We start from the raw sequence: 27,431 nt of genomic DNA, 5'->3' as shown, positions 1-27,431 counted from the left end.
CAAACTAATCCAGTGTTGTGTTTTTAAACTGAATTGTTTGGTAAATCCAAATAAAATAGTGAGGAGTTGTGTATTAACCCTTACGGGGGCAATGAACCTATAATATCTGAACTGTCAAGGAGAGGGCTGGACAGAGCAGAGCACATGTTTTTATGGAAAGTTCAGAACTAGGAGTATGGTGGGGTCAACCTGCAGGTAGTAACCAAAGCTGCTGGAAGCCGAAGTGCGGCTGGAGGTTGCTAACAGGCTGCTGGGGTCAGAGTTGCTGGGCCAGGGCTGTGGCTGTACACAGACCTCAGGGTGTCACTGGCAGGCTGATTGTGAGTGACTCAAGTTGGGAGCTACAATAGTAAAGCATTGTGAGGTGCCCAAGGTTGCAGGGCAGGTGGTGACACAACCCCTGACTAGCCTGGGTTGCACCATGAATTGTGATACCCTCCCATCTTGGTATCATCTGCAAACTTTTATGAATGTACTTTCTATGTCATCATGCAAATAGTTTATGAAGATATTGAACAGAACTGGACCCAGGACAGATCCCTGTGGGATCCCACTCGATAGCCCTTTACAGTTGACTTCACAGCTTGAACCATTGATGATTACTCTCTGAGTACAATTTTCCAACCAGCTGTGCACCCACCTTATAGTAGGTTCCTCTAGGCTATATTTCCCAAGTTCATCTCACCTTCTCATAAACCACCACATGACTTTCTCATAAGCATTGTCAAGCCTTACTAAGGTTGAGCTATATCACATCATCTGTTCTCCCTCTACACACAAGGCTTGCAACCCTGTCAAAGAAGGATATTAGGCTGGTTTGACATGATTTGTTCTTGGCAAATCCATGTTGACTGTTCCTTATCACTTTATATTCTAGGTGCTTACAAATTGATTATTGTGCTTCGTTATCTTTCTGGGTACTGAAGTTAAGCTGACTGGTCTATAATTCCCTGAGTTGTCCTTATTCACATTTTTATAGAGAGATAGGTACTATATTTGCCCTCTGGGATCTCTTCCATCCTCCATGGGTTCTCAAAGATAATTGCTAATGGCTGAGAGATCTTTTCAGCCAGTTCCTTTAAGTGTTCTAGGATATATTTTTGTCAGACCCTGACTTGAAGATAGCTAACTTAACTTGTTCTTTCTCTATTTTAGCCTCAGATCCTACCCCATTTACACTGCTGTTCACTGTGTTAGTCATCCAATTACTGTTAACCTTGTTGGTGAAAACTGAAACAAAAAAGCATTTTGCCAAGTATCAGAGGGGTAGCTGTTAGTCTGTATCCACAAAAACAACGAGGAGTCCGGTGGCACCTTAAAGACTAACAGATTTATTTGGGTATAAGCTTCCGTGGGTAAAAAAACACTTCTTCAGATCAAAAGCTTATGCCCAAATAAATCTGTTAGTCTTTAAGGTGCCACCGGACTCATTGTTTTAAAAAAAGCATTTCCCACTTCAGCTATTTTCTGTTGTTGTCTTTTCCTCCTCATTGAGTAACAGGCCTGATATTCTTGTTTAGATGTTTCGGCCCCTGCAACAGTGGCTGATGAGTGGGTGGCAACTGTGAAGTTAAGGGCAGGTCCTATTTCAAGCAGACAGTGCTCTGGCTTTAAAATGCTGTCTCCTGCTAGAATGGGAGGGGGCCTCCAAGGAGAAAAACTTTGTCTATTTTACATGGTCTTGGAAATGCTTGTCAGATGTCAGTTATATTCTGGGCATCTCTGCCTGACATTCACATGTGCTGAACCATGTATCCTTTTAACCATAGGTAGAGAAGGCTTGTGGCTGGTCTGGACAGTGTGACTTGGGCATGATCTTAGAACTGGCATGTAGACCCTAAGCTCTTCGAGGTAAAAATTGTCTGCTACAACTTGTACAGTACTTAGCACAATCTTCATTCCTGGTTGGTCCCTAGACACTACTGTGATAGATTTCCTAAGAATGGCCATCTGTCCCTGAGAATGTGATATATACATTGATATCGATTGCCCCTGAAGATGGTTGGGGTTTGGGGATAACTGAGCCATCAGTGATTAATATGTTTACTGCTTTTCCATTACGCAGCCACGTCACCCTGTCCTGCCTTGCAAAAGGCAGTTCATTAGGAAAGGACAGGACCCCGTTTGAGGAGCGAGGAGAAGCCAATTTACCAACATCTTTACCTGTAGTACCTGATAATTGGAACCTGCTGGAAGTGAACAGCTGGGATCTCAAGGGAATCTCTCTTTTTACTGTGTGTACTAATGAATACCCAATTCCTTCTCACTGTGCCTTATGCAAGAAGGATGATACAGAGATTTTGAAATCACCTTCTAGGGTGGAAGAGGGAGGGGTTGAAAGAACGTTTCCAAGGGAGGAGGGAACTGCAGAAGGCGCGTTTGAGCTTCAGAAAGGATCCAGCTGTTGCAGCTGCTGCAGGCAGGAAGGGACGGGATGGCCCAGCACAGATCCTGTGAGTAGCAAGCAACCCCCTTCCCCTATTGCTGCTGCCCAGCCCCAAACTCCATGTGGGGGCGGAAGTGAGATAGATTTGCCTTTGTGTTTCAGAGACTGCCCCAGCAGAGGGGTGCGTGTGGGAGGAAATAGGGATAGGCAGATGTATTTTCTCTGCTCTGTGTGGGGCTGGAGAGAGGAGGATGGTGCGGGGGAGGGGGAAGGTGTGTTAACTCTTTTTCAGTGAGGGGTGAGACCTCCCTAGGATCTGCACTGTGGGGAGAGTCATTTGAGTTCAGCTTCTGAGCTGTGTGCGAGGATGAACCACAGCCATGGGCCTAGACAGGAAGCAGAATGGAGAAGTTGGTCTTGTTTACTTTGGCTTAGAACAGCCCCCCTCTGCCCATGTGGAGATCCCTCCCCCAGCATTTACCCCTCTGCTGTAAGTACCCTTCCTATTTGGGCTGGGGATGGCCAGCTAGGTTTCTGCTTAGGGGTTTAGTCCCTCTGAGCCCCTGAGGGTGGTTCTTCACCCAACTGCTCCTCCCACCCAGACCTCTCTGCTCACAACGCTAGTTCCTCTGCAGTTCCCAAGCTGCCACTCCTTGTGTCTGTAACAAGGATACCCCCTGGGCATCCCATTAAATCTGCCTCGGGGTTTCTAGACTTCAAGGGCAGTGAGGGCCTGAGGGAAGGTCCTGAACTCATCTCCTGACCACTGAGCCATGAATACATCTAGCTGGCTACAGCTGTAGTGGTGTGCCTACACTGTGATCCTGTCTTTTGCTAACAAAGAGAGGGGGTTGGCTTAGTAGGTTCCTGAGGGGAAACCCATTAGTGACTCAGTATGTAGCCTTTCTCGCTGAGTCAGCCTGAGCCAATTGCCCAGGGGCCCTGAGCCGTTGTCATGAAAGATCCCCTGGCACTTTGGGAGAGAGAGTACGGCTTCTTTAAAATTGTCTCCTAGTCAGATTTCAGGTCAGGTAATTTAAGGGCTGCTGTGTCGAGGTCAGTGATCAGTGGACATGGAGAACAATTGGATGTCGGATAAGAAGCAATGGGCTTAATCTGCAGCAAGGGCGATTTAGCATAGGTCTTAGGAAATGCTTTCTAATGATCGGGGCAGTTAAGCTCTGGAGTAGGCTTCCAAGGGATGTTGTGGAATCCCTGTCCTTGGAAGTTTGCAAGAGCAGATTGGACAAACACCTGTCAGGGATGGTCTAGCCCAGCCTCAGCACAGGGGGCTGGGCTGGATGACCTCTCGTGATCCCTTCCAGCCCTGCAGTTCTACTGTCTCCTCACCTTCCTCTTGCAGCTTCAATCAGACACAATATTCACTTCCTCTTCTAGCCTGTTGTTGTGCTGTGTAACGGGTGCGGTGCCGGTACTGGCTGTGTGCTGCTAAAACAGCTCCCATGCTTCACTGCTGCAGGAGCAGCCGCTTTTCATTGGTGTGTAAATGATCCTTTAGAGTTTGTGATGTGCTTTAAGAGCCTCAGGGATGAAAAGCGTTACATGAACGTGGGGCTAAAGGAGTTCGGCCACCAACATGTTCCTTTCAGGCCCCTAAATGAGCAGCCAGATTTCCAGGCGTGAGCACAGTGGGAGCACTCTCAGAAATCCGGCTCACAAGCTGTCATGATCTGTTCCATCCATTAGGTCAGGCGCAAGATGACTGCGTGAGGAAAGTGACTCTCTCCACAATGAGGCTTAGAGTGCTGCCTCCTGCGGTCCTGCAGGACCCCAGAGTGGAGAGCCTGAACCTGGACCGGAACAAGCTGAAACACGTCCCCGGGATTTCAAAGCTTGGCAACTTGAGAAAGCTGATCTTGTCCAAGAATGAGATCGCAGACTTCCCCGAGGAAATCCAGAGCCTGGTCCACCTGGAAAAGTTGGAACTGAATCAGAACCAAATCCGGGTCATCCCGGAGGGGATCTTCTCCTGTCTTCCCAGGCTCAAACACTTGCGGCTGAACAACAACCGCCTCAGTGCTCTGCCCAAGGACTTGGCCACCTGCAGCAGCAGCCTCCAGTACCTCAACCTGTCCAACAACTTGTTCCGAGCTGTCCCGCAAGCTGTCCTGGACCTGGCGAGTTTACAGGAGCTCTATGTGCAGAATAACATGCTGCGCCAGCTCCCCAGGGAGCTGTTCGAAGGGAGGCCGCTGAAGATGTTCAAGGCACATGGGAACCCACTGTGGCAGCCTCCCAACGAAGTCTGCGCTGGGGGCATCCAGCAGATCCTGAACTATTTCAGCCAACTGCAGAACTGCCAAGGGGAAGAAGACAGGAGGGTGAAGACCATGTTCCTGGGAGCCTCACTGGCAGGAAAATCCACTATCTGTAAGAGCCTGAAGCAGAGGCAAGTGGTTCTGGTGTCTGAGGAGGAGCGGACAGTTGGGATTGAGATCAGCAAATTCCACATCCAGGACTTCACTTTTCTCTTCTGGGACTTTGCTGGGCAGCTGGAGTACTACGTGACCCACCATGTGTTCATTACCCCACAGGCCCTCGTCATCCTGGTCATTAACTTCCAGAAGTAAGTGTTATGCAATGGGTTTGTTTGAAGAGCTTACAATCTAACCAGCTCAGACAGACACACGGTGTGTGTGTGTGTGTGTGGGGGGGAAACACAGGCACGGTGCAGGGAAGTGCCATGGCCAAGGTCCCTCAGTGGTGCTGGGGATAGAACCCAGGGCTTCCAAGGCGTAGTCCTGTGTCCTATCCACTAGGCATGCTGCCTGCCCTCTCTGCAATGAGACTGCCAGCCCCTTGGATGGAGATCAAACTCCTTTTACATAAGCCACAGAACAGCCACTGCATCTAGTGCTGATCGTAGAATGTATGAGTCTGTACCAGTTGGGCCATGCCTATCGAATGATCATCCAGTCTCATGTATCCAACACCAGCTGTTTTAGAGGAAGGTGTTGAGATAACCCACTGTTCAGTGTATGTTGTCCTCTTCTCTGCCTTGTCCACAGAGGGAAACGAGTCTGCTACAGATCGCAGTTAGAGGAGACAGTCCTTTAGCTCAAGCTGTAGAGATGTATGCTCTTTACTGTGGCAGCACTGTGTTCAATCCTCAGGATGACCCCCAGGGCACATTGACACACCCTGCACTGATAGTAACTGGCTGAGAGTTGGTTTGATTGATTTCATTTTTTTTTCCAGGTACCAGCTCAATAATGACATCTTCCAGGAGCTGGTTGGCTTCTGGATCAATAACCTCTTCATGCGAGTCCCAAACTCCGTGGTCCTGCCTGTGGGAACCCACACAGACTGCTGCACTGAGGAGGAAGTGGAGGAAAAGAAGCAGGACATCATGAGCAAGATCCAGGCCATGCTGGAGGAAAGGAGGGCAAACCTCACCCACTTCATCAACAACCTGGAAAGCAGTGAGGAGTCTGAATTCTACGTGGACCAGTGGGACAGACTGAAGGAGATGGAGAGCTGCACCTTGACTGTAGGGCTATTGGTTGGCTATTACACACCACCATTGGTGTGCACAATGCACTACAGGCCAATAGGAGACTCCGTCCCTTCTCCAAGGAGCTTATAGTGCTCAGTCCCAGGGAGGTTAACTAAGTATCTGCTTTTAATTTAATCTCTGGATCATTAGCCCATCAGCGGGGTACCCCCAGGCTACAAAGAACCATTATATGGTGAATTTTGTGGAAATCTGTATTAGTAGAGCTGCTTTATTTAAAAAAAAATGGACAAAAAAGGGGGAGGATGGGGGAAATATTTAGCAACAAATTTTGACTTCTCTCCCACTTTTTCATTTTTTTTTGTCAAATTCAGAGTTTAAAATATTCTGTCCAGCCTGCTCTAGTATTAAGAAATCAGTTTTGTTTTTCCCCTGACACATTCTGTGTTTCTCTTTTATTCCCTCTCACCCCATCTCTTGTTCTTGGGGACATCTTAATGGAAACAGAATCTTTCAAAGTGCTCCTGTGTCTGCTGCTTATTCTTCCTATGAAATTAGATCCCTCTGGGACACTGCTATCTATCTAAGGTACCTATATGGTCCCTGTGTAGTAGGAGCAATCTCTAATATTAATCCTTGCAACACTCCTGGGAAGTAGGGAAGTACAATTATCCCCATTTTACAGATGAGGAGCTGAGACAGAGGAATGACATGACTTGCCCAAGGTCACAGAGGAAGCTGTGGCAGAGCTGGGAACTGAATCTAGGTCTTCCAAGTCCTAGGCCAGCACACTAACCATTGAGCAATCGTCCTCCTCAGCCCATGATTACTAGCTGCTTAACACCTTTATAAATGACAGACAACGCCCACCACCACCACAACCCACCAAAAAATGTCAGCATTTGGCTTTGGTCACCACCTGAAGAGGAGCATGGTACCAGTTATGTATTAGTACATGCTGTCCGGGCTTGAGCTAGACAAAATATGGCATATGAGTTTGCTGTGGTCTTCTGACGTATGACCTGCGGTTTGCTTTTCTGCCTTCTGTAGTCTTTCCCCATGGGTTTTTGCTGCATTGTGCTTTAATACTACCGACTAACACATGGGAAGAGCTATTTTTCCCCCATTTCTCTGTGATTTTTTTTAAAAGTCTTATTTATAGCTTTTAACATTGCACTTACTTCATCAGCTTTTCATCAGTTGAATATTCTGTCAGGTCAGTTTCCCTGGTTCCTGTGTAGAGTCAGTCAGTTTCTCCTGTTTGTGTGGGTCTCTTGCACAGCAGCAAGAGAGAGAGAAACATTTAAAAACAGTATATAGGCAAGTGTGATTGTAAAATCACAACAACTAGCCAGGGAGTGGGGACAGCTCCAGGATAGGCTTAGTGCCTGCAACTGCATTTAATCAAAAAATGGTATAATCCTGTATGTAGGAAGAAGGGTGCTATATAGAAACCAAATCCCCCCCCCTCTGTTCCAGCTGGACCATGCATGCTGAGTCTTCCATGGTAACAGAGTGCTGTTGAACTCTTTTTCTTTTGTTCCAGATTTTAAACCTTGTTCCTGTCAATTGCACTGATTACTGGGATATTAAAAAACTTGAAACTACTATTTTGGAGCACGTCAAGAATGAAAAAATATTTCCTAATGTTATCCGAGTGCTGCCCCTTGTCTATAAGGAAGTGGAAGCTGCAATTGTAGATATTGTGCAGAGTGAGGAGACAGCAGAATATGGTACATATCAATAGATCTCCCCACCACCCTTCCCCACTGAGAGTTCACTGCTTTAGGGGTCCTTACGCCCCACAGCCATCACCTTTTTGGCTAAGGAGGGCTGGCCAAGGACTCCCTCTGGTGCCAAATAAACTCACTGCTCCCTATTCCACTGGAGATGTGTTGGCAGTTCAGAGATTCAACACCATCTCCAGTCTAGGAGCTAAGCAGGTGGTGGTCTGTAGCAGTTCCAGGTGCTGCACGGCTAGGGGGTGAGAGAGATGCAAACTCCATTCTCTTGCAGAGCAGAGCATTAGTATTTAACCATATGTCTAGTCAATTGTCTTCCATTTATTCCCATCTCAGCATGATGGGGGCTGCAATTTCACTGGCTGTCTAGTAACCAAGGAGCTCTGCTGCTTCTAGCACTATCCCTACACATGGCCATCCTAGTTATGTTCTAAAATAGCCCACCTTGGATTAGCCAAGACCTAGAGAGGCTCTAGAGATAATGAGCACAGTGTATCTGAGAACTGGAGATTCCGGAGGCAGACAGGATCTCCTGGCTGCCGTGTAGATCGTTCCTGTGCCTGCTCCTATTGGCTCAACCTACAAGAGCCAGGGGGATGTCAGAAATAGAAGTTAGGCTGAAATGCCATCTCAGCGCTCCAGGCGCTGTTCCTCTTGTGTGGATTTTCTCTTCCTGCGTTGTGTGGATTAAGGGGAAGAGTAGCAGCCCAGATGATGAGTCTCCATGCTGTGTTCACTGGGAGTAAATAAGTCCATTCTTATTTACATTGGGCTACAGTGAGCTGCATTAAGTTCCTTAGAGGAACATATTGGCAGCGCACAGCCAAAGAGGGCCAGATCCTGCATTCCCCATGTAAACGGTTAGACTTCAGTGGAGCTATTAGTCTGAATAGGGACTTTTGGACTAGGTCCATAACAGGGTGGTCTGTGGATTTCAGTAACCATTTCAAAGAGCCTGGTACATATCTGTCTACGTGTGCAGATCTACTTACCTCTGGCTTGTTCTGAACATTCCTACCACAGCCCTGCAGTGAAATAGCTGAGGGTTAGAAAAGTACCCTGGGTACTGTCATGCAGATAAAGGCACTCAGCTTCCCCAGTGCTTTGGGATTCCTGTGTCCAGTTCTGTCAGAAGTCGCTTTTGACCTGGAGCGGGATTTGCCAAGTCATGGTAGGGTGACCAGACAGCAAGTGTGAAAAATCAGGATGGAGTTGGGGGGTAATAGGAGCCTATATAAGAAAAAGACCCAAAAATTGGGACTGTCCCTATAAAATCAGGACATCTGGTCACCCTAAGTCATGGGTGTTAGCACTGATGTACATTGGCCCTTTTAGGACTCCACTTCGGGCCAGCCCCCACTCACTGACATTTCAGCTACTGTTTGAAACCCTGTGTTAGTAATTTCTATGTGATCCTGTTCTCTCTCTAGGCATGATGGACCTCAACCACTTACTCTGTGAAATCACCCGCCGAGAGCACCTGAGCCATCTGGACACAGAGCTTTTCCAGGACATCCTGAGATACCTCCACCGCATTGGGCTGATTATATGGTATGAAGAAATCAAGCAGCTGGAAAGCACAGTCTTTCTCCAGCCCACCTTTCTGATAACCATGTTCAAGGTGAGTGCATGGGTACCTGTAGAACCCTCTCTCCATGACCAGGTTATTTCTCTTGGAAGCAGCATCCTGCCTCCCTGCAAGTTCTGTTTCATGCCACCCTGCACGCCTTTGTCCAGGCACGAGAGTGATGGGTGGTTTGGAAAGAATAAGCCTTATTTTGCTCTCCAGCCATGCCTCGGTTTCTGGGGCAAGTCTCAGAGATGATCTTACACTTACAAAGGCCAGTCAGCTGGGTTTCTCAAAGGACTTTGCAAGCAATCAATTACACCTAACAGTTGTGTGAGAGAGCCAGCATTATAGGTAAATGGAAGCAAAATACCTAAGGTCATGCTGCAAATCATGGACTGGAAAAGAACCTACGAGTCCTTAATTCCAGTCTCCTGGTCTAACCTCTGTGATGTGGACACTGTCTACTAGGAACTGGACTGAGACCTCTTATTCATCTTCACAGCCAGCAGATTTAAACATTTCATTAAAGCTCATGTTGAAATTATATAATACACAGATTAAGGAAAGAGTGTTTGTACATCTGGGTATAGTGCTTAGATTATCCACAAACACAAAGTTTGGCTTAAAAGTAATAAGATGCAGATAATGTACTATATGTAATAACCCAGATTTTGGTGAATAAATTTAACAATACAGTTTAGACCCTGCACATACCAACCTGGCTTAGATGATCCTCTCCCCAGTCTCTTGGAGCCATCCAATAGCCATTGAATGTATCCTGAAGAGCGAATGAATGCCTCTGATTCAGATTCTCCTCCCCCACCCCCTTTTTAAAAATAGTCCTTGTAGATGTGTGGACTCACCCCTGCCGCGCCTCCTGCTGGTTGTCCTGGGAATTAGCACACTGCCAGCTAGGAGCACCGTCTGTAGGCTGGTGATCCCCCCTGTCCTCTGGCCCTTGTGTTCCTCCCTGGACCCCGGTGCCCTGTTAGCTGGGGTGCTACTCCCTAGAAGTAACCCCTTTCTCTCAGGGTCTCCCCTCCCTGGGAAACCACCACCCACTATCCCCACCTCACCTCACCAATCATTGTCTAGCCCCTGCACCATGGGGCAGACTGCAGTATCAGCCTACTCATCACTGGCAAGATTGGGTTTGGACCTGCTGCCTTGGCCTACCCCTGGGCTGCCCTCTGCAATCCCCAGTACCTATTGGCCTTGTGCTAGGCCGGAGCCTGGGGCTTCCCAGGCTGGAGCTCCCCAGCTCCTCTGCCTTTCCCTAGCCCTGCTCCACTCGGGTACCTTGTCTCTAGCTCCCTGCAGCCAGGCCCTTCTCCCTCTACAGGCAGAGGAAGACTGCCTGGGCTTCTGGCTCACAGCCTCTTATAGAGGCCAGCTGGGCCTGATTGGGACATCAGCCCAGGCTTCTTGCTTTCCCCCAATCAGCCCAGGCTTCTTGCCCCAGCCACAGCCCCTCTCCTGGGCTGTTTCAAGCCCTGAAGGGCAGGAGCAGGGACCCCCCTGCTACAGGGAGCGCTCTTGCTGTCCCCGTCAGGCTCTCTTCTTATGACCCTTTGACCGCACTCCTGTCCCTGTTCTTTTATTAGTTGTCCCCTGCAATCAGTGGGTTTCTGAGGTCTTGTAGATCCTCCCCTTAGGCTGAGGGGGGGATCCGTTAGCATGGGGCGGGCTTCCGCCCACCCCATTTCCCAGAAACCCAATAGGTACAGGGAGCGCTCTGTGTCCTCGGTCTGCCCTGCTAGCTGGAGCGCTCCCCCTTCTCTGGCTGTAGCTCCTTCTCCCTCCCTTCCTGGGCTGCTGCTGGCTGGAGGGCTCCTTCCCTGGACTGCTGCTGATGCTGCCACTGCTGCTGAGGGAGGGGTGGGGAGGCTTTACTGGGCAGCTCCCCCCCACCCACCTCTGGAGGGAGAAGCCAGGACCCCACCACCACTGCTACCACCTGTGCGGGCCCTTCCTGCCTGGCCACCAGGGTTGCTGGAGGAGGAGCTGCTGCTGGAGCTGTTTTTGCCCTGGGGAGCTGCTGGAGCCTGGAGGAGGAAGAGGACTGAGAAGACCATCGGCTGCTGGGGGAGCGCACAGGACTCTGGAGACCACTGTGGAGGGGGCCATCAAGGACTGAGTAACTCTCTAACTGTGCTCTAGTGGTGGGGGTTTAGACTGTGTTTGTGGGGACACGGGGTGTGGCGTGGAGCCTGCCCCCTGGTCCATCTGTGTGTCCCCCCCCAACCCCCCCCACCACCGCTGCCCCCTCCACCACCGCCACAGACCACTTACCATCTGCCTCGATTCCTGTCTCTGGGACTCAGCTGCTCGCCTGGCCTGCCACGTCCTATTGCCACCGTTTGGGCCTGCAGCAGCAGCCAGCCAAACACTGACTTTGCACAAGTGCTCATGGGTGCACGCACCCCCCCCCCCAGACTGACCCTTCCCCCCCTGCAACAGGCCCCCTAGCTTTGCCCCTTGTTGCCTGCCCCATTTGCCCCTCGTAGCCTTCTGCCCCTCCCCAGCTTCAGTTTGCTTGCCTACCCCGCCCGTCTCCCTCTGCAGCTTTGTTTGTCCCACCCCAGCCCTGAAGCCAGCCCCTTGGTCCCTGTGGCCCACTCCCAGCCTGGTTGCTCCCCTCCCTCTGCGGCCCCCTCACCTTGATTAGCCCCTCCCCTCGTGCGCCCATGCCCCCTTCAGTGCGCTTGTGCTTCTCCCTTGATTGAGTTTGCCCCTATTGCACTGCACCCCCCCATTGCTCTTGTTCCCCTCCCCTAGTACAGCTAGAGGAGCCAGGTTTGATCCTGTGTCAGTGACTGACCCCTCCCCGCCAAGTTCTTGATAGTCCCCTTATCTGCCCCCTCCCCCATTTTGGCACCCTCCTCCTTGGTACTGCTCGCTCTCCAGCTATGGGGGGATTTTCACCAGATCCTCCGGGCCGCGAGGGCCCTCATGTGGGAGGGCAAAAGGACCAGGAAGCAGGGCGCCGCAGCTTACCAGTGAGTCCGCACCTTCCGTGACTCCTTGCTCACCTTCGAGGTGGGTCACGGTTTGCTGCGCGGCCCAGTGGGGGTTGTGAGCGCCCCTGCCAGTGAGGATCCCCCCCAGCCCTCCTCATGGCATTGGTCACCTTTGCCACATTGAACAGGTGCTCGCCTTCCTTCGGGAGAGGGGGGCACTCCGTGGTTTTCCTGCAGGAGACCCACACAGATTCGGCCGCCGAAGCCAGCTGGCGGCTGGAGTCGGGGGACCGGGTCTACTTTAGCCATCTCACAGCCCGTACGGCTGGAGTGGCTACCCTGTTCTCCCCTGACCTACGGCCCGAGGTGCTGGGGGTTGCCGAGGCTGTGGCGGGCCGCTTGCTGCACCTCCGGGTCCGCATGGATGGGCTCGTGGTCAACCTCGTGAACGTCTACGCCCCGACATCAGGCCCGGAGCGGCTGCGATTCTATCAGCAGGCGTCTGCCTTCCTCGGCTCCTTGGATCCTCATGAATGCCTGGTCCTGGGCGGGGACTTCAACACCACCCTTGAGGAGCGGGACCGCTCAGGGACCGAGCAGAGCCCGGCCGCCGCGGACGTCCTCCGGGAGATTGTCACCCATCACTCCCTGGTGGACGTCTGGCGCGACCACCACCCGGACGATGTCTCCACGTTTACCTATGTCTGGGTGGAAGCCCATCGGTCATGCCACTCCCGGTTGAACTGCATCTATTTGTCACGTTTCCATCTTTCACGGGCCCAGTCCTTCAGCGTCCGGCCGGCCCCTTTTTCGGATCACCACCTCGTCACTGTGATGGCCTCTCTCTGCGCGGAGAGGCCGGGGCCGGCCTATTGGCATCTTAACAACAGCTTGCTGGAGGATGTGGGCTTCGTGGCGTCCTTCCGGGAGTTCTGGCTGGCCTGGCGAGGGCAGCGGCGCGCCTTTCCCTCGGCGCGGCGGTGGTGGGATGTGGGAAAGGTGCGCGCCCGGCTCTTCTGCCGTGACTACACCCGGGGCGCCAGCCGACGGAGGGATGCGGCGATAGGGCAGTTGGAGCGGGAGGTCTTAGAGCTGGAGAGGCGTCTGGCCGCCAGCCCTGAGGATCCATCCCTTTGCGGAGCGTGCCAGGAGAAGCGGGAGGAGCTCCGGGTCCTGGAAGACCATCGGGCCCGGGGCGCCTTTGTTCGATCCCGCATCCGCCTCCTTCGGGAGATGGATCGCGGCTCCCGCTTCTTCTACGCCCTGGAGAAACGGAGGGGGGCCAAGAAGCACGTCACCTGCCTCCTGGCGGAGGACGGCTCCCCCCTCACGGATCCGGCGGAGATGTGCGAGAGGGCCCGGACCTTCTACGCGTGCCTTTTCTCCCCGGATCCGATCGATCCTGCCGCTTGCAAAGTGCTCTGGGACGGACTCCCGACGGTCAGCGCGGGCGACCGGGACCGGCTAGAGCTGCCTCTCACTCTGGCCGAGTTCTCGGAAGCCCTCCGTCGCATGCCCACCAATAAATCCCCGGGCATGGACGGGCTGACCATGGAGTTCTACCACGTGTTCTGGGACGTCCTCGGCCCGGACCTGGTTGCCGTCTGGGCCAAGTCCTTGCGGAGCGGGGTCCTCCCTCTCTCGTGCAGGCGAGCCGTGCTCGCTTTATTGCCGAAGAGGGGGGACCTCCGCGACTTACAGAATTGGTGTCCCGTCTCACTCCTCAGCATGGACTACAAAATCGTAGCCAAGGCCATCTCGCTGTGGCTGGGGTCCGTGCTGGAGGATGTGATCCACCTGGACCAGACCTACACCGCCCCGGGCCGTAGCATCTTTGATAACCTGTATCTGGTCCGGGATCTCCTGGAGCTTGGGTGCAGGGATGGTCTGTCGTTCGCCCTCCTGTCCCTGGATCAGGAGAGGGCGTTCAACAGGGTGGACCACAGATATCTCCTGGGCACTTTGCGAGTGTTAGGCTTCGGATCCCAGTTTGTGGGTTTTCTCCAGGTGCTGTACGCTTCCACAGAGTGTCTGGTCAGGCTCAACTGGACCCTGACCGAACGGTCAGCTTTGGGCAGGGAATGCGGCAGGGGTGTCCCCTCTCAGGCCAGCTGTACACTCTGGCGATCGAGCCCTTCCTCTGCCTCCTCCGCAGGAGGTTGATGGGGTTGGTGTTTCGGGAACCGGAGCTGCGGCTGGTCCTGTCGGCGTATGCCAAAGACGGGCTTCTCGTGGTCCAGGACCTGGGTGACTTGGAGCGGGTGGAGGCTTGCCAGGCTGTGTACTCGGCGGCCTCCTCCGCCCGGGTCAACTGGGTCAAGAGCTCTGGCCTGGTGGTTGGGGATGGGTGGCAGGCGAGCTCCCTCCCACCTGCACTTCAGGCCATCCGGTAGAGCAGCGGACCCGCGCTCCATCTCGGCGTTTACCTTTCTGCCACGCATCCGTCTCCTCCGGAGAACTGGCACGGTTTGCAGGGCAGGGTGATGGAGCGGCTCCGGAAGTGGATGGGACTCCTCCAGTGCCTTTCCCTTCGAGGGAGGGCACTGGTGCTCAATCAACTAATCCTGTCCATACTCTGGTACCGGCTCAACACCCTGGTCCCAGCCCCGGGTTTCCTGGCCAACCTCCGGAAGGTGGTTCTGGAGTTCTTTTGGCCAGGAACGCACTGGGTCTCTGCAGGGGTCCTCCACCTGCCCCTGGAGGAGGGAGGGCAGGGCCTGAAGTGCCTACACACTCAGGTCCGCATCTTCCGCCTCCAGGCCCTGCAGCGGCTCCTGTATGGTGCGGGTAGTCCGGTGTGGAGAGCACTGGCGCACGCCTTCCGGCTCCGATACGACTGGCAGCTCCTTTATCTCGATCCGAGGGGTCTTCCGCAAGACCTCTCTTGGCTGCCGGTCTTCTACCAGGACTTCCTCCGGACCTGGAAGCTGTTCTCTGCGACCAGGTCCGTGGCGGCCACCGAGGGGGCAGATCTCCTCGCGGAGCCCCTGCTACACAATCCCCAGCTCCGTGTGCGGGTGGCGGAGTCCCCTGCGGTGCGCCAGAAGTTGGTCCTGGCAGAAGCTACTAGGGTCAGAGACCTCCTGGACTACAACCAGGGAGACTGGCTGGATCCCCTGACGCTCGCTCGGCGTATGGGGCTCTCCAGACCTTGTACTCCCCGGTGTGTACTACAGGAGGTGAAGGCCGCTTTGCTGCTCGCTGCTTGGGCCTACCTCGACCGGGTCCTACGTGAGGGCACGCCCCGCCCACCCCAAGCCCTCCGGACCTTTTCATCGGGCCCCTGCCCCATGGACTCAACCGGCCCCCCTGCCCCTTCTCCGTAAGCCAGCTGCACGATCTGCAGCCGGTCCGCTTCCAAACCGCGCCACGGAAACCTCTCAACACGCTCGTGCTCCACACCCTTCACCTCTTCACCCTCATGTCCCGCCCCGACACAAAGTGGCGGGACCTCCTGCCACCTCTGGAGGGTGAGGAGCCCCAGTGGGCCAGCCTATACTCCACCCTGGTCCCGAGGCCCACAGGGGATATCAGTTGGCGGCTCCTCCATGGGGCCGTGAGCACGGGCGTGTATTTGGCACGGTTTACCCCTGTCCCAGACATCTGCCCCTTCTGCGGCGTGAGGGAGACCCTGGCGCATGTTTACTTAGAGTGCGCCAGGTTGCAGCCCCTATACCGGCTCCTCACCAATGTCCTGTTACGTTTCTGGCTGCACTTTTCCCCTCACCTCCTTCTCTATGCACTCCCTATCCATGGTCCCATGAAATCCCGGGACCTCCTGGTCAACCTCCTCCTGGCCCTGGCTAAAATGGCCATCTACTCAACCAGGGAGAGGCGGTTGGCCAATGGAGACTCCTGTGACTGTGGGGCTTGGTTCCGATCCTCTGTCCGTTCACGTACCCGGGCAGAGTTCCTCTGGGTGGCGTCCACTGGCTCCCTTGACGCCTTCGAGGAGCAGTGGGCGCTGTCCGGGGTTCTCTGCTCGGTGTCCCCGTCAGGCTCCCTTCTTATGACCCTCTAACCGCACTCCTGTCCCTGTTCTTTTATTAGTTGTCCCCCGAAATCAGTTGGGTTCTGAGGTCCTGTAGATCCTCCCCTTAGGCTGGGGGTGGGATCCTTTAGCAGTGGGTGGGCTTCCGCTTCCACCCACCCAGTTCCCAGAAACCCAATAGGTACAGTCCTTTTCAGCTCAGTTCAACTACAGCCTCTACTTTCCTCGTTCTGGTGTGCGCTGTGTAGAAGGGCCCTGGTCTCATTCCCTGTGATTGCTGGAGGAGCCTTGTGCCTCTTGTGTTGCTGGGAGATGAGGCTAGGAGGGAGGATAGGGTGCTAGCTGAGGACTTGGGAGAACCAGGTTCAATTCCCTGCTCGTCTACAGGCTTCCTCTGTGACCTTGGACAAGCTGCTTAGTCTCTCTGTGCTTCAGTTGCCCATGCATAAAATGGGGATTAGAGCACTTCCGTCCCTCATGGGTGTTGTGAGGACAGATACAATAAGGACTGTGAGACCCTCAGATAAAATGGTGATGTGGGTGTTGTAAATACCTAAGCAAAACTGCATCCATTACTGAAATCTTCCCTGGCTTGCTGAGCTTTTGTTTCTTCCCATTCAGATTCTTGTTAGATATCGCCTGGTGCAGCAGCTGGAGAGCATCTCCGTGGACCTGCTGGTGGGAGAACACGCTACCATCCGAGACCAGTCCAACTGGGTGTGGACGTTCAAGTCGAAGGCCATGCTGTGCCAGCGGGCCATGCGAGCCTTGGTCAAGCACCAGCTCTATTCCGAAGGGATGAGGGACATCTTTGAGGAGATGGTGGGGCACAAGGCCAAGAAGGGGAAGCTGTTCAGCCTTCTGGAGCACTTTGAGATCTGCCTGGAGGTGAGGAATGCCAAGGACCTCAACCCAGGGGCCAGGGAGTTTGTGCCAGGGAAGCTGTGGGAAACAACGCAGGACTGCAGCGAGGCATATTACTTGTTTCCCACGTATCTCAACCAGAGCGAGGAGGTTTCTGAGAGGTGGGGAGGAGATCATCCGGAGGATCTCCACATCCGGGCTTACTTCTCACCTGAGATCCCAGAGGGCTTCTTCCAAAGGTAATGAGCTAGCCCACTTGTGTTGGCCCACTGCTGCCTGGCTGCATGTCCTGAGCTGGGGAGCCTGTCAGCGCAGGGGTCATTCCTTCTTGTCTGTCTGGGAAGCATGTCCGTTGGTACTGGTATAAACAAACACAATTCATAGTGATCAAAAGGAAGGTTGACCTAGTGGTTAAGGCCCTGGACTGGGCCTCAAGAGATCTGGGCTTAATTCCTAGACTCTGTGTGACCTTGGGCATATCACTTAATCTCTCCAAGCCTCAGTTCTCCATCTGTGAAATGGGAAGAATAATTCTCCCTCTGTCTGCTGAGAGTGGAAATCTCTTTGGGTGGGTATTGCACCTGGCCCAACAAGGTTATGAACTCAACCGAGGCCTGCAGGTGCTACTGCCCTATAAATTATTAATAATAGGGCATGTTAGCAGTGTACTGCCCAGGGATTCATACTGCCTGGTTCCCATTTGTGTTGATTGGCGTTGCATGTGTAAGTCATTGCATATTGTTTTGGTGACATGCCCCCCATGGCTTTATTTCTATCCATTCCGGTGTCCCAGTCAGGGATGGTCCCTAGCCATTTGGGTGCCCTATGCAGCCCCCCCACAGGGGGGCTGTGTGGGGCCTCAGGATTCCCTCCCCCCCAGGGTCTAGGAGGAAGGAGCTGTGTGGGGCCACTTTTGGGTGCCCTATGCAGCCACGCCACAGGGGGGCTGTGTGGGGCCTCAGGCTTCCCTCCCCCCCCAGGGTCTAGGAGGAAGGAGCTGTGTGAGGCCACTTTTGGGGGCCCCACATGCCCAGAATGGCCCGGGGGATTAGCTGGGGGCCGGGAGCAGCCCGCTCCACTTCCCTTGCCCCGGGCCCAGCCGGCTCTACTCCGCCTGCTCCCAGCCACGGCGCTCCGCTTCCTGCCATCGGTGAGATCTGTGGCGGTCCTTTCCCCAACCCGAGCGACATGGCCGGGGCCGTGTCTCTCTGCACTCACCGGCGGTGGGAAGTGGAGCACCATGGCTGGGAGCTGGCGGAGTAGAGCGGGCTGGGGCCGGGCTGCTGCCAGTGAGTGCGGGGTCGCTGGGGGAAGAGGTGGAATGGGGACAGGCCGGGGGCGGAGCAGGTGGGAAGGGTAAGAGGCAGGGTGGAGGCAGTTGTCCGGGGCACCACACCCCCTAGAGACGGCCCTGCCCCTTGCAGGGGGGGCTGGCCGGGGGACAGGGCTGGTTGCCAGGGCTGGTGCTGCTGCGTATGCAGCAAGCAGCAGCCTAGGGCACCATGAAATTTGGGGCAATTTGGTGCCCCAAATTTCATGCTGCCCTATGCAGCTGCATGTGCTGTGTATGCCTAAGGTTGGCCCCTGGTCCTAGTAATCCTGACAGCCAGGAGTGGGCAAACCACATCAATGTGGAGATTTGTGCTGGGAGGTGGGTTCTCTGGAGCACTGGTCTCCAGCCTTTATGGGTCCGCGGCTAAGCCATCTATTAGTGCCTGGCTAGAAGAGCTGCACAAAGTAACTGCAGGGAGCATTATGGAGGGAAGAACAGGGAAACTGAGAGGATACTTTCATAATCCCATTTGCTGAGCCATATTCTCTTTCACAATGGCCTAGCACACCCAAACTACTTCCACAGGGCAGCCATTCTACCTAGCGTGAGCTCCTTGGAATCATCCCTTTTGTGGGGAAAAACCAAACTATGGATGCCGTGGTGAAGGAGTGCATCTTCTACTTAGCCTCATGAGCTCAGACGGTCCTGGGTGATTTGCTGGGTCACTTCCTTCCCCTGTGAGTCTGGCTGTCTGTGACTTGTGAGTAAGCACAGAAAAAAAAAACAAATGCAGCTATTTACCTGTCTGGCTGATCTCTGCTTACAGCCGAGAGGGCAAGGCTCAGAGTCGGAGTCATCGTAATACAAGGAAGTTGTAAGCTTCCCTCCTCCCGCAGTTCAGTTGATCTTGTACCCTGTAGGGTAGCCTGTCTCCGAACCGTCACAAACACTGATCTTCACCCGGTCATGGGGACGAGTTTGGACACAATGTGTCATGATCCGGATTCATCGCCTCTTGAGTTAATGATCAGCCATATCATACCATCCAGTCAGGATCTGAGGTTCCCCAATGTTCAAGGGAACATCTAATTCTATTCTCACTGTATAGGTTTTTATGCTGCACTCATCATTGTAGTATCTGAGTGTCTTCCAGTTGTGCATTAAGCAACCTGACTGCATCTGTCACCTGTTGGTTGTTCTCTCATCCTATCCCCTGAGGGAGAAGCATGTGCAGTGGAGTGTCTTGGTTTGGCAGTAATTTGTAATAGGCCACCAAGCTTCAATTCATGCAGCTTTTAGAGCATTGAGGGGTTTTAACAACAGCTGGTGGGGAAGGTGGGCCTCTCCGCTGAACAGTGCACTAGAGCCCAGGGCATTTCTTCCCTTCCAGAAAATGAATGGCAGACTCAACAATCCATTCTAAAGTCTCTTATCTCTGCATAAAGAAGTGATTTGTACCCAACGGATCCATGTTGGCAAGGTAGCTTGTTCAAATCAGTGTCATCTTGCTGCATCAAGAGTGAGAGAAGCAGGAAGAGGCACTCCTCAAGATGCATGTATAAATCCATCCATACTAATAATATTGCCATTTGCCTGTGGGATTGTTAGCTACCCAATGTGTACCAAGCACGCAGGCTGCCCAATGCATGGGGCAGCTATTTACTTTAGGAAGACGCTTTTGACTGCTGGCCTTTCCAGGGCTAGAAGGGAAGGAAAAGCCAGCAAGAAGGAGAGACAAATATGTGTGTGTGTGTGAGAGAGAGAGAGAGAGATGCCACTGTCATTGTCACTTCAAAAATTATTTTTCCTCCCTTGGTATCCTGCTGTTAATTGATTTGTCTCGTTAGACTGACCTCTCCCATCAACTCCCATCCTTTCATGTATTTATATCTGCTCCCGTATTTTCCACTCCATGCATCTGATGAAGTGGGTTCTAGCCCATGAAAGCTTATGCCCAAATACATTGGTTAGTCTCTAAGGTGCCACAAGGACTCCTCGTTGTTTTTGCACTAGGAGAATGAGAGTCTTTGTCATCCTCTAGTGGCTGATCCTCAGAAGAGGTTAGTGCAATGATACCCAGACCTCAGTGGTTCAGGAGTCAAATAAGGGATCAACATTACCCAAAAGAGCCACAGGAGCGTGAATTCATTGTTTCATTTACTATAGTACAATATATTCATATTTAAAAGTATGCTGGGGAAATATCTAGTGTGTGTATATATACACTAAATATTATATACTATATACTAAGTGTGTACACATTATACTGGAGCTGGAGGGCAGAACTGTTTCAGTCTTTTGGCTGATGTCTCTCTCCAATCTCATTGCAGGCTCATGGTGAAAGCTTGCTCCTTCTACTCGGCCCACTGGGTTGCGAAGGTCACGTGCCTGCTCATATGCAGCGGCAAACCCTTGCTGATCAAAGAGAACAACCAGAAGGGCTATAGTTACCTTGAACTCCGGAGCAGAAAGCCAGTGCAAAGGACAGGTGAGAGGGAAACCCCAGGCACTGTTTTCTCTCCTGAGTATGTTCTCTTTGGCTTCCCTGGCCTGGGAATGGAGGGCAGTTGTCCACTTGCCATCTGCTCTCTTGCACTGCACCCAAACCCCACTAAACAAACTGGCACCTGTGTTGAATGCTGGGCCAATGCATGTACAGCATGATCCCTACTTATTGGCTTTTGGTTGCATGTCCAAGCATTGAACTCTCTGAAGCTCCCTAGCCTAGGGAGAACCATGTGACTTCATAGAATATCAGGGTTGGAAGGAACCTCAGGAGGTCATCTAGTCTAATCTCCTCCTCAAAGCAGGACCAATCCCCAAATGGCCCTCTCAAGGATTGAACTCCCAACCCTGGGTTTAGCAGGCCAATGCTCAAACCACTGAGCTATCCCTTCTCCCCCTGGCGTGTCCCATTGGAGCATCTCTCTCTAACCTGGGGAAACCCTGATTAATAGAACTTCCAACTTCTTAAAGATTTGGGTGTTCCCAAGATCTTAATGAAATTTGGAGTCCCACAGTGACTCTCTCAAAATAAATGGCATGGGATGACACAGGACTGATTCCACATTTAAGATCTGGTTGAGCTTTTTCAAAGTAAACTCTTTTTCTTCCTTTCATTAAGTTTTATGTTTTACCTTAGAAGGAGGAGTGATATCCTCAAATCGCATCTTCCCTGTTCTTGCTGGAGGGTTGGAGACAGAATTTTCTCAGCCTTCAAAGGGGAGAGTCAGATTGACGCTTTCACAAAGAGAACTCCTCTTCTTGATGTTTGAGTTACCCAGACATTGACTGGCACAACCATCCCCTCCTAAAAGAGTTTTAAACATTTCCCTCCCCCCCAAAACTGCTCAGTGTCTTGGTGTCATAGGCCTACCAGTTTGCTGCTGCTCTAGCAGAAAGAAGGGCCTCACTACCATAATGGCAATAAAAGCAGAAAAATACTTCTTAATAAGTTTGAGGCCATAAGCTCTGTCGGGCAAGTACCATCTTTTTGTTCTGTTTATACAGCGCCTAGCACCCTGGGGTTCTGGTCTATGCCTGGGGCTGCTCGGTGTTACGGCAATACAAATAATAAGCAAAGAAGGGCACGACGTGGCTTTTGGGGACTGTTTTTTGGTTCACCTTTAAATTGCTCCTCAAGGGTGTCTAGTTTGGGTGAATTGGAAAGAACCCAGCTGGCGCAACTGTTCACCTCTAACCCAGCCTACAAGTAACTCTTGCTCACCCATTACCATTTGTGGTCTAAATGGGCTAACTCAGTCCAGGTAACTGTGATGGTTAACAGCAGCCAGTTCTTTCCCTTCTTCATCTAAAGAATTCCAGTTCACATGGGATTTTTTCATGGCGATCATCTTCATCATCCGGAAGCTCTCAGAGGAGTGGCCTGGTCTGCACATGTGCATGAAGGCGCCTTGTCGAACAGCAGGATGTCCTGCAGAATTTTTCTGGCCAGATGTGGACGGCAAGAACACAGTGTACGTATGTCCTCTAACCTGTTTTGCCTACAGGAAACACTGGCGGTGGGGGTGTGAGCACCTGCCACCGCAGTACAAATGGTGATCAGTTCTAAAAAAGACCCGTTCTTTGCTTGTCTGTAATACCTTCCATCAGAGCAGGGCAAGTCACATTACAAAGGTCTGAATCCTCACTACATGCCAGTGAAGCAAATAACTACTAACCCTATTCTACAGAACAGGAAACAGAAGCGCCAAGAGGTTAAGGACACAATTTTCAAACTTGGGTGTCCAACACTGGGCACTTAAATGGCTATGCAGCAAAGCACTTAAGTGTGTGTTTCACTTTATTATTATTTATTTGTATTGCAGTAGCTCCTAGAAGCCCTGGTCACGGGCCGCATTGTGCTAGGTGCTGTACAAACACAGAACAGACAGTCCCTGCCCCAGACAGCCAAGTAATTCAACACCTAATCATTGCTGAATCAGGCCTTAAATCCATATTTAGGCATCCAAACCAAAGCAGACTGGCTTTCAAAGGGGCGAAGTGCCTCTGAAGTTTCATTGACTCCACTGGGAGTTGAGTGCTTCTGAAAATTGATCCACTTTGATTGTGGTGTGTAAATATGGATTATGGGTGGGATTTTTCAAAAGCACTGAGCCTGGCCTAACTCTGCTCCTCTTGAAGTTGATGGTGACTTGAATGGGAACAATGCTGAGCCCTTTTGGAAATGGGACCCTACATCTGTATTTAAACACCTCGGTTTGAAAACTGTGGTCCTTCTTTGAGTGACCTCTGCATATTCTCACTCCCCTATTGCCACCGGCTTGTGGCCTGGGTGCCTTGGTCCCACAAGCAGGAATATGCAGAGGTTCATCTCAAAAAACTCCATTTGCTGCTATGTAATCTTCATTTTAAGTGGCTTGGCAAAGGTCCCTTAGGAAGCCCATGGCATAGCTGGGAATAAACCCAAGGCTCCCAGTCTAGTACCTCAACTACAAAATCCTCCCTTTAGACCACAGGAAACATTTTTTCTTTCTGGTTTTTGTCCATGACATTTTAGAAAGAGCAATTGGGATTCCAAAAGGGGCATTTCTGAACAGTGTCTTCCATGACTGTAAAGGTGTTTAGTGGCGCTTTGTTAATTAGTGTTTTTTTTTCTTTTCCTTTCTTTTTATTTTAAGGACGAAGGAAGAAATTAAAACTTGTGGAACATGTGGCCATCGGTTTCGAACTGAGCTGCTTTTACCCAAAGGTACGGGCAGACGGTTGTAGTCCTGCTATTGCATAGGGGCCAGTTTAACCTGCAAGATGAAGGCAGAAGAATTTCCCGTGTGCCCTTGTACAAGCGGTCACTGAGGGTATGTCTACACAGGGATAAAAGCCCCAGGGTATGGCCGTGGCTGGCCCAGGCTTGTTGGGCTCAGGCTCAGGGCCGGCTCCAGACCCCAGCGCGCCAAGCGCGCGCTTGGGGCGGCGTGCCGCGGGAGGGCAGCAGGCGGCTCCGGTGGACCTCCTGCAGATGTGCCTGCGGAGGGTCCGCTGGTCCCGCAGCTTCGGTGGAGCATCCGCAGATGTGCCTGCGGGAGGTCCACCGGAGCCGCGGGACCAGCGGACCCTCTGCAGGCACGTCTGCAGGAGGTCCACCGGAGCTGCGGGACCGGCGACCGCCAGAGCGCCCCCTGCGGCGTGCTGCCCTGCTTGGGGCGGCGCAATTCCTAGAGCCGCCCCTGCTCAGGCTGCAGGGCTAAAAATTGCTGTGTAGACATTTGGGCTCGAGCTGGAGCTCTGGGACCCTCCCTCTTTGCAGGGTCCCAACATTTGGGCTCCAGTCTAAGCCTGAAAGTCTGCACTGTAATTTTTCAGCCCCGGAGCCCGGGGTCAGCTGCTGTTTGTTTTTAATCTCTGTGTAGACACCCTGAGTCATCTTTCTGTCCTGTGCTTCCCCATCTGTACACTGGGGGTGCTAATACCTCCTCTGTATCTCTGCTCTTTGTAGCTCATAAGTTGTTTGGGGCAGGGCCTGTCATTCGCAATGTTTGCACAGTGCCTAGCACAATAGCACCCTGATTCAGTTGAGTCTTCTAAGTGCACGACTGTAATCAGATCAGCATGACAATAAGCATGGTCCAGTGGTTACAATAAACACAAGACCTGGGAATTGGGACACCTGGGTTCTAATCCTAGCTCTACCCTGACCCACATAACCTATTTTTCCTTAGTTTCCCCATCTGTAAAAGGCCCAACAATGCAGTGTCCTACAATCCATCTCTGACAGGCAGCTCCCCTGTGTTACGAACTGCTTCTAATAAACTCCCAAGTTTTTCTGAGCAATTTTTTTTCACTCTTTTAAGACAACTGTGACTAGGTGGCCAGTTCTTGCTGGCCCCTTGGCTGTCCCTGCTTATCTGCCTCTCACGTTCTGGGGCAGATGCGCAGCTGGTATAAATCACCCTAACTATACTGAAGTCAATGGAGCTATGCCGGTTGGCACCGGCTGAGGCTCTGCCTCCATTGCCAGGAGGGATGAGTTAATGTGTCAAGCACTTTAGAGGGTCAGTGGGGTGGAGGGTGTTGGGGATTCCTCCATGGCTGTGGCAGGGTGGGCTGATGTCTCCTTCTCTTTCCTTTCAGTTCCAAGTGACCTGGGGGTTCCGCAGCCCCCGCCCCCTGCTCACTATTATGTCACTAGCTACGGGACTACAACTTTCGGCCCCAGCAGCATCCACGTCAATCGCCAGGTAACTTGGCGGCAGCTTTGCTCTTTTGTTCTGGGCTTTTGGCTTCTATTCTTTTCCTGTTGTGGGGAGCTGGGCTTGTGCTAAGGTGGCCCACGCCAGCTCCCATCACGGTCAATGAGAAGAATGGCCCAGTGGTTTAAAGTACTGACTTGGTATTTGGAAGACTCAAGTTCAATTCCTTGCTCTGCTCTGGATTCCTGGTGACTTGGACAAGTCACTTAGCCTCTCTGTGCCTCAGTTCTCCATCTGTAATATGGAAATAATATCCTGTGCATACTTCCCAGGTGGGGTAGTGATCTGTTGATTGATACACTCAGATACATTGATGATCAGGCCATAGGGATAGATAGATGGAATTTTTCCATTGATTTCAATGGGAATTAGAGCAGGTCCTAGAACAATGAGAGAGCCAGTCAGAAGATATCCCCACTGGAACACTGGTCAGATAGGCTTCATAGACCCATCTGTTTGAAGCCCAGAACAGAGCAATGTGATCTAGCCAGACCGGTTGCATAATGCAGCATGGAACCTCACCCTGTGATTCCAATGTCAATCATCCTGTCTCAGCATTCATCCTTCTTTAAGGAATACAGCTAACTGGAAGGATGCCTCTCTGTCACTGCCCCTCTTCCTTATCAGTCTTTCTGCGTCTATCAGTGTTATTCCTAAATGACTTGAGAAGCTGTATGTTTAGCCTGAGATTTCTAAAATAGATGGGGATTTGGGGCATCTAAATCCCCAGGTGGACTTTGAAAGCCCTGTCCTTGATGTATATGAAAAGCACTTGGGCGATGGCATGTTAGATTCTAAATCCATAGATGTCAATTCCTTTAAACGTGTAATCGGTGTGAAATCTGAGCCCATCCTTGCGGTACTAAGCACTATTTAGATCAGGGGTAGGCAACCTATGACACGTGTGCCGAAGGCGGCACGCGAGCTGATTTTCAGTGGCACTCACACTGCCTGGGTCCTGGCCATCGGTCCGGGGGGCTCTGCATTTTAATTTAATTTTAAATGAAGCTTCTTAAACATTTTAAAAACCTTATTTACTTTACATACAGCAATAGTTTAGTTATATATTATAGACTTATAGAAAGAGACCTTCTAAAAACATTAAAATGTATTACTGGCACGTGAAACCTTAAATTACAGTGAATAAATGAAGACTCGGCACACCACTTCTGAAAGGTTGCTGATCCCTGATTTAGATCATAGCGCCATTGGCATATATGAGGTGACAGGGAAATTATGCCCCATGGCGTTTATACTCTAAGGCCTCAGTTCTCCAAGGCGTTACCTCCCCATGGAGCTTCCCATGGAATTGTCACACAATGAGCCTGTGAAGGGCCTGAGTTAATGGGGGTTACATAAGGAGCAAAGAGAAATGGAAGTTAAACACTGTAGCAGCATCACTCTGCCGATGGCCGTGTGGATGGTCGAGCTCCCAGCCTGCCCTTGGTAAAAGCATTGTGCGGTGGCAGCCCTTGGTCATTGTTCCAGAGCAGCCAATAATTTTTCCCAGTTCCCAGCCTGCGTAGTTGGGCTGGGCACTAAGAAAACTTGGTTGTGGGCAAGGGGGAGAATGAAGGAAGTGGCTTTTCCTCCCCAAGCCTTCGGCATGATTTGGAACCCAATGTCTAGAGGCTACTTCAGTCCAGGTGGCAGCAATCCCACCACTGCAGGGAGCCCCTGCAGAGCTTGGCCGTCTCACGTGGGGTGTGAACCCCTTGTACACTTCTCCCCTCTTGCCCAGCGGAACTGCACTGGTTGCATTACCAACCACAGGGGAACCCTGCTGTCTTGGGAGCTGGAAGCACCTGTGAGCATCCTTAGCTGTGTGTACATTCACTAAAGACACTTTTCCAAGTCTTCTCACTGTGGCTGTTGAGTTGGTCAGTGAAGAGGAGCAGGTCTTGCTTCAGGCTTTGGAGACCCCCAGTATAATGTGTGCTGCATAGTCTGGCACATAGAAGCAGCAATTCCCCCCCTGGATTTTTCACTTGGAAGATGGAAATGCTGTGCTGTGAACAGCACCATAGAGCCAGGCTGAGGTTTGGTTTTTGATTTTACTCGAATTCTGTTTTCCCCTGTTACTGAAGGAGGCAGCGCTCCAGGGACTGGCGTTGTGTACCTCTTGCACGCCCGAGGGGAGCTCTGGGGCTGGTAGTCTGACAACTTGATGGGTTTTTTCTATTCAAGTGGGGTTTGGAACTGAAACTCCAGAGCCAAATACTCCGAAACTTTGGGCTGCTTAAACTTCAAGTTTCTTTGCTTTCTAGCAACAGAAGCTGCAACTCTGCAGTTACTCGCTGTCTTTCTTATTTCAGAGTATCTTGGACAAATGACTGGGCCTGCCCAAGAGAGATCCATTGGGAAGGACTTCCTTTTAGCCAAGACTCTTAGCATGTTGAGCACCACGCTAAGCAATCTCTTAAGTGCTCTGTACAGCAGGATGCATTTCACTGTTTGCAG

The 27,431-nt window shown here is 51.9% G+C and overlaps 1 protein-coding gene across 6 annotated transcripts in view; it reads left to right on the top strand.

Annotated features, from left to right (window-relative positions):
• Nucleotides 1-415: 415 nt before the first annotated feature.
• LOC120404378 (malignant fibrous histiocytoma-amplified sequence 1 homolog) overlaps nt 416-27,431 on the top strand; it is a 46,623-nt gene continuing 19,607 nt past the window's right edge. The window contains exons 1-12 of one of the 6 annotated variants that reach the window (XM_039536803.1): nt 2,375-2,453; nt 4,094-4,973; nt 5,606-5,897; nt 7,408-7,594; nt 9,034-9,224; nt 16,746-17,012; nt 17,130-17,227; nt 20,592-20,749; nt 22,079-22,238; nt 23,403-23,473; nt 24,853-24,959; nt 27,287-27,430. In XM_039536803.1, coding sequence (XP_039392737.1) covers nt 2,435-2,453; nt 4,094-4,973; nt 5,606-5,897; nt 7,408-7,594; nt 9,034-9,224; nt 16,746-17,012; nt 17,130-17,227; nt 20,592-20,749; nt 22,079-22,238; nt 23,403-23,473; nt 24,853-24,959; nt 27,287-27,304 — 2,448 coding nt within the window. In that variant the 5' untranslated portion in view covers nt 2,375-2,434 and the 3' untranslated portion in view covers nt 27,305-27,430. Of the gene's footprint in view, nt 647-2,374; nt 2,454-4,093; nt 4,974-5,605; nt 5,898-7,407; nt 7,595-9,033; nt 9,225-16,745; nt 17,228-20,591; nt 20,750-22,078; nt 22,239-23,402; nt 23,474-24,852; nt 24,960-27,286; nt 27,431 lie in introns of those variants that run through there. The other 5 variants (XM_039536801.1, XM_039536799.1, XM_039536800.1 and 2 more) reach the window with 5 other exon arrangements.

This window comes from Mauremys reevesii, linkage group 4, assembly GCF_016161935.1.
Source record: "Mauremys reevesii isolate NIE-2019 linkage group 4, ASM1616193v1, whole genome shotgun sequence".
Classification (NCBI taxonomy): domain Eukaryota; kingdom Metazoa; phylum Chordata; order Testudines; family Geoemydidae; genus Mauremys; species Mauremys reevesii.
This window is presented reverse-complemented; position numbering and strand designations above follow the sequence as displayed.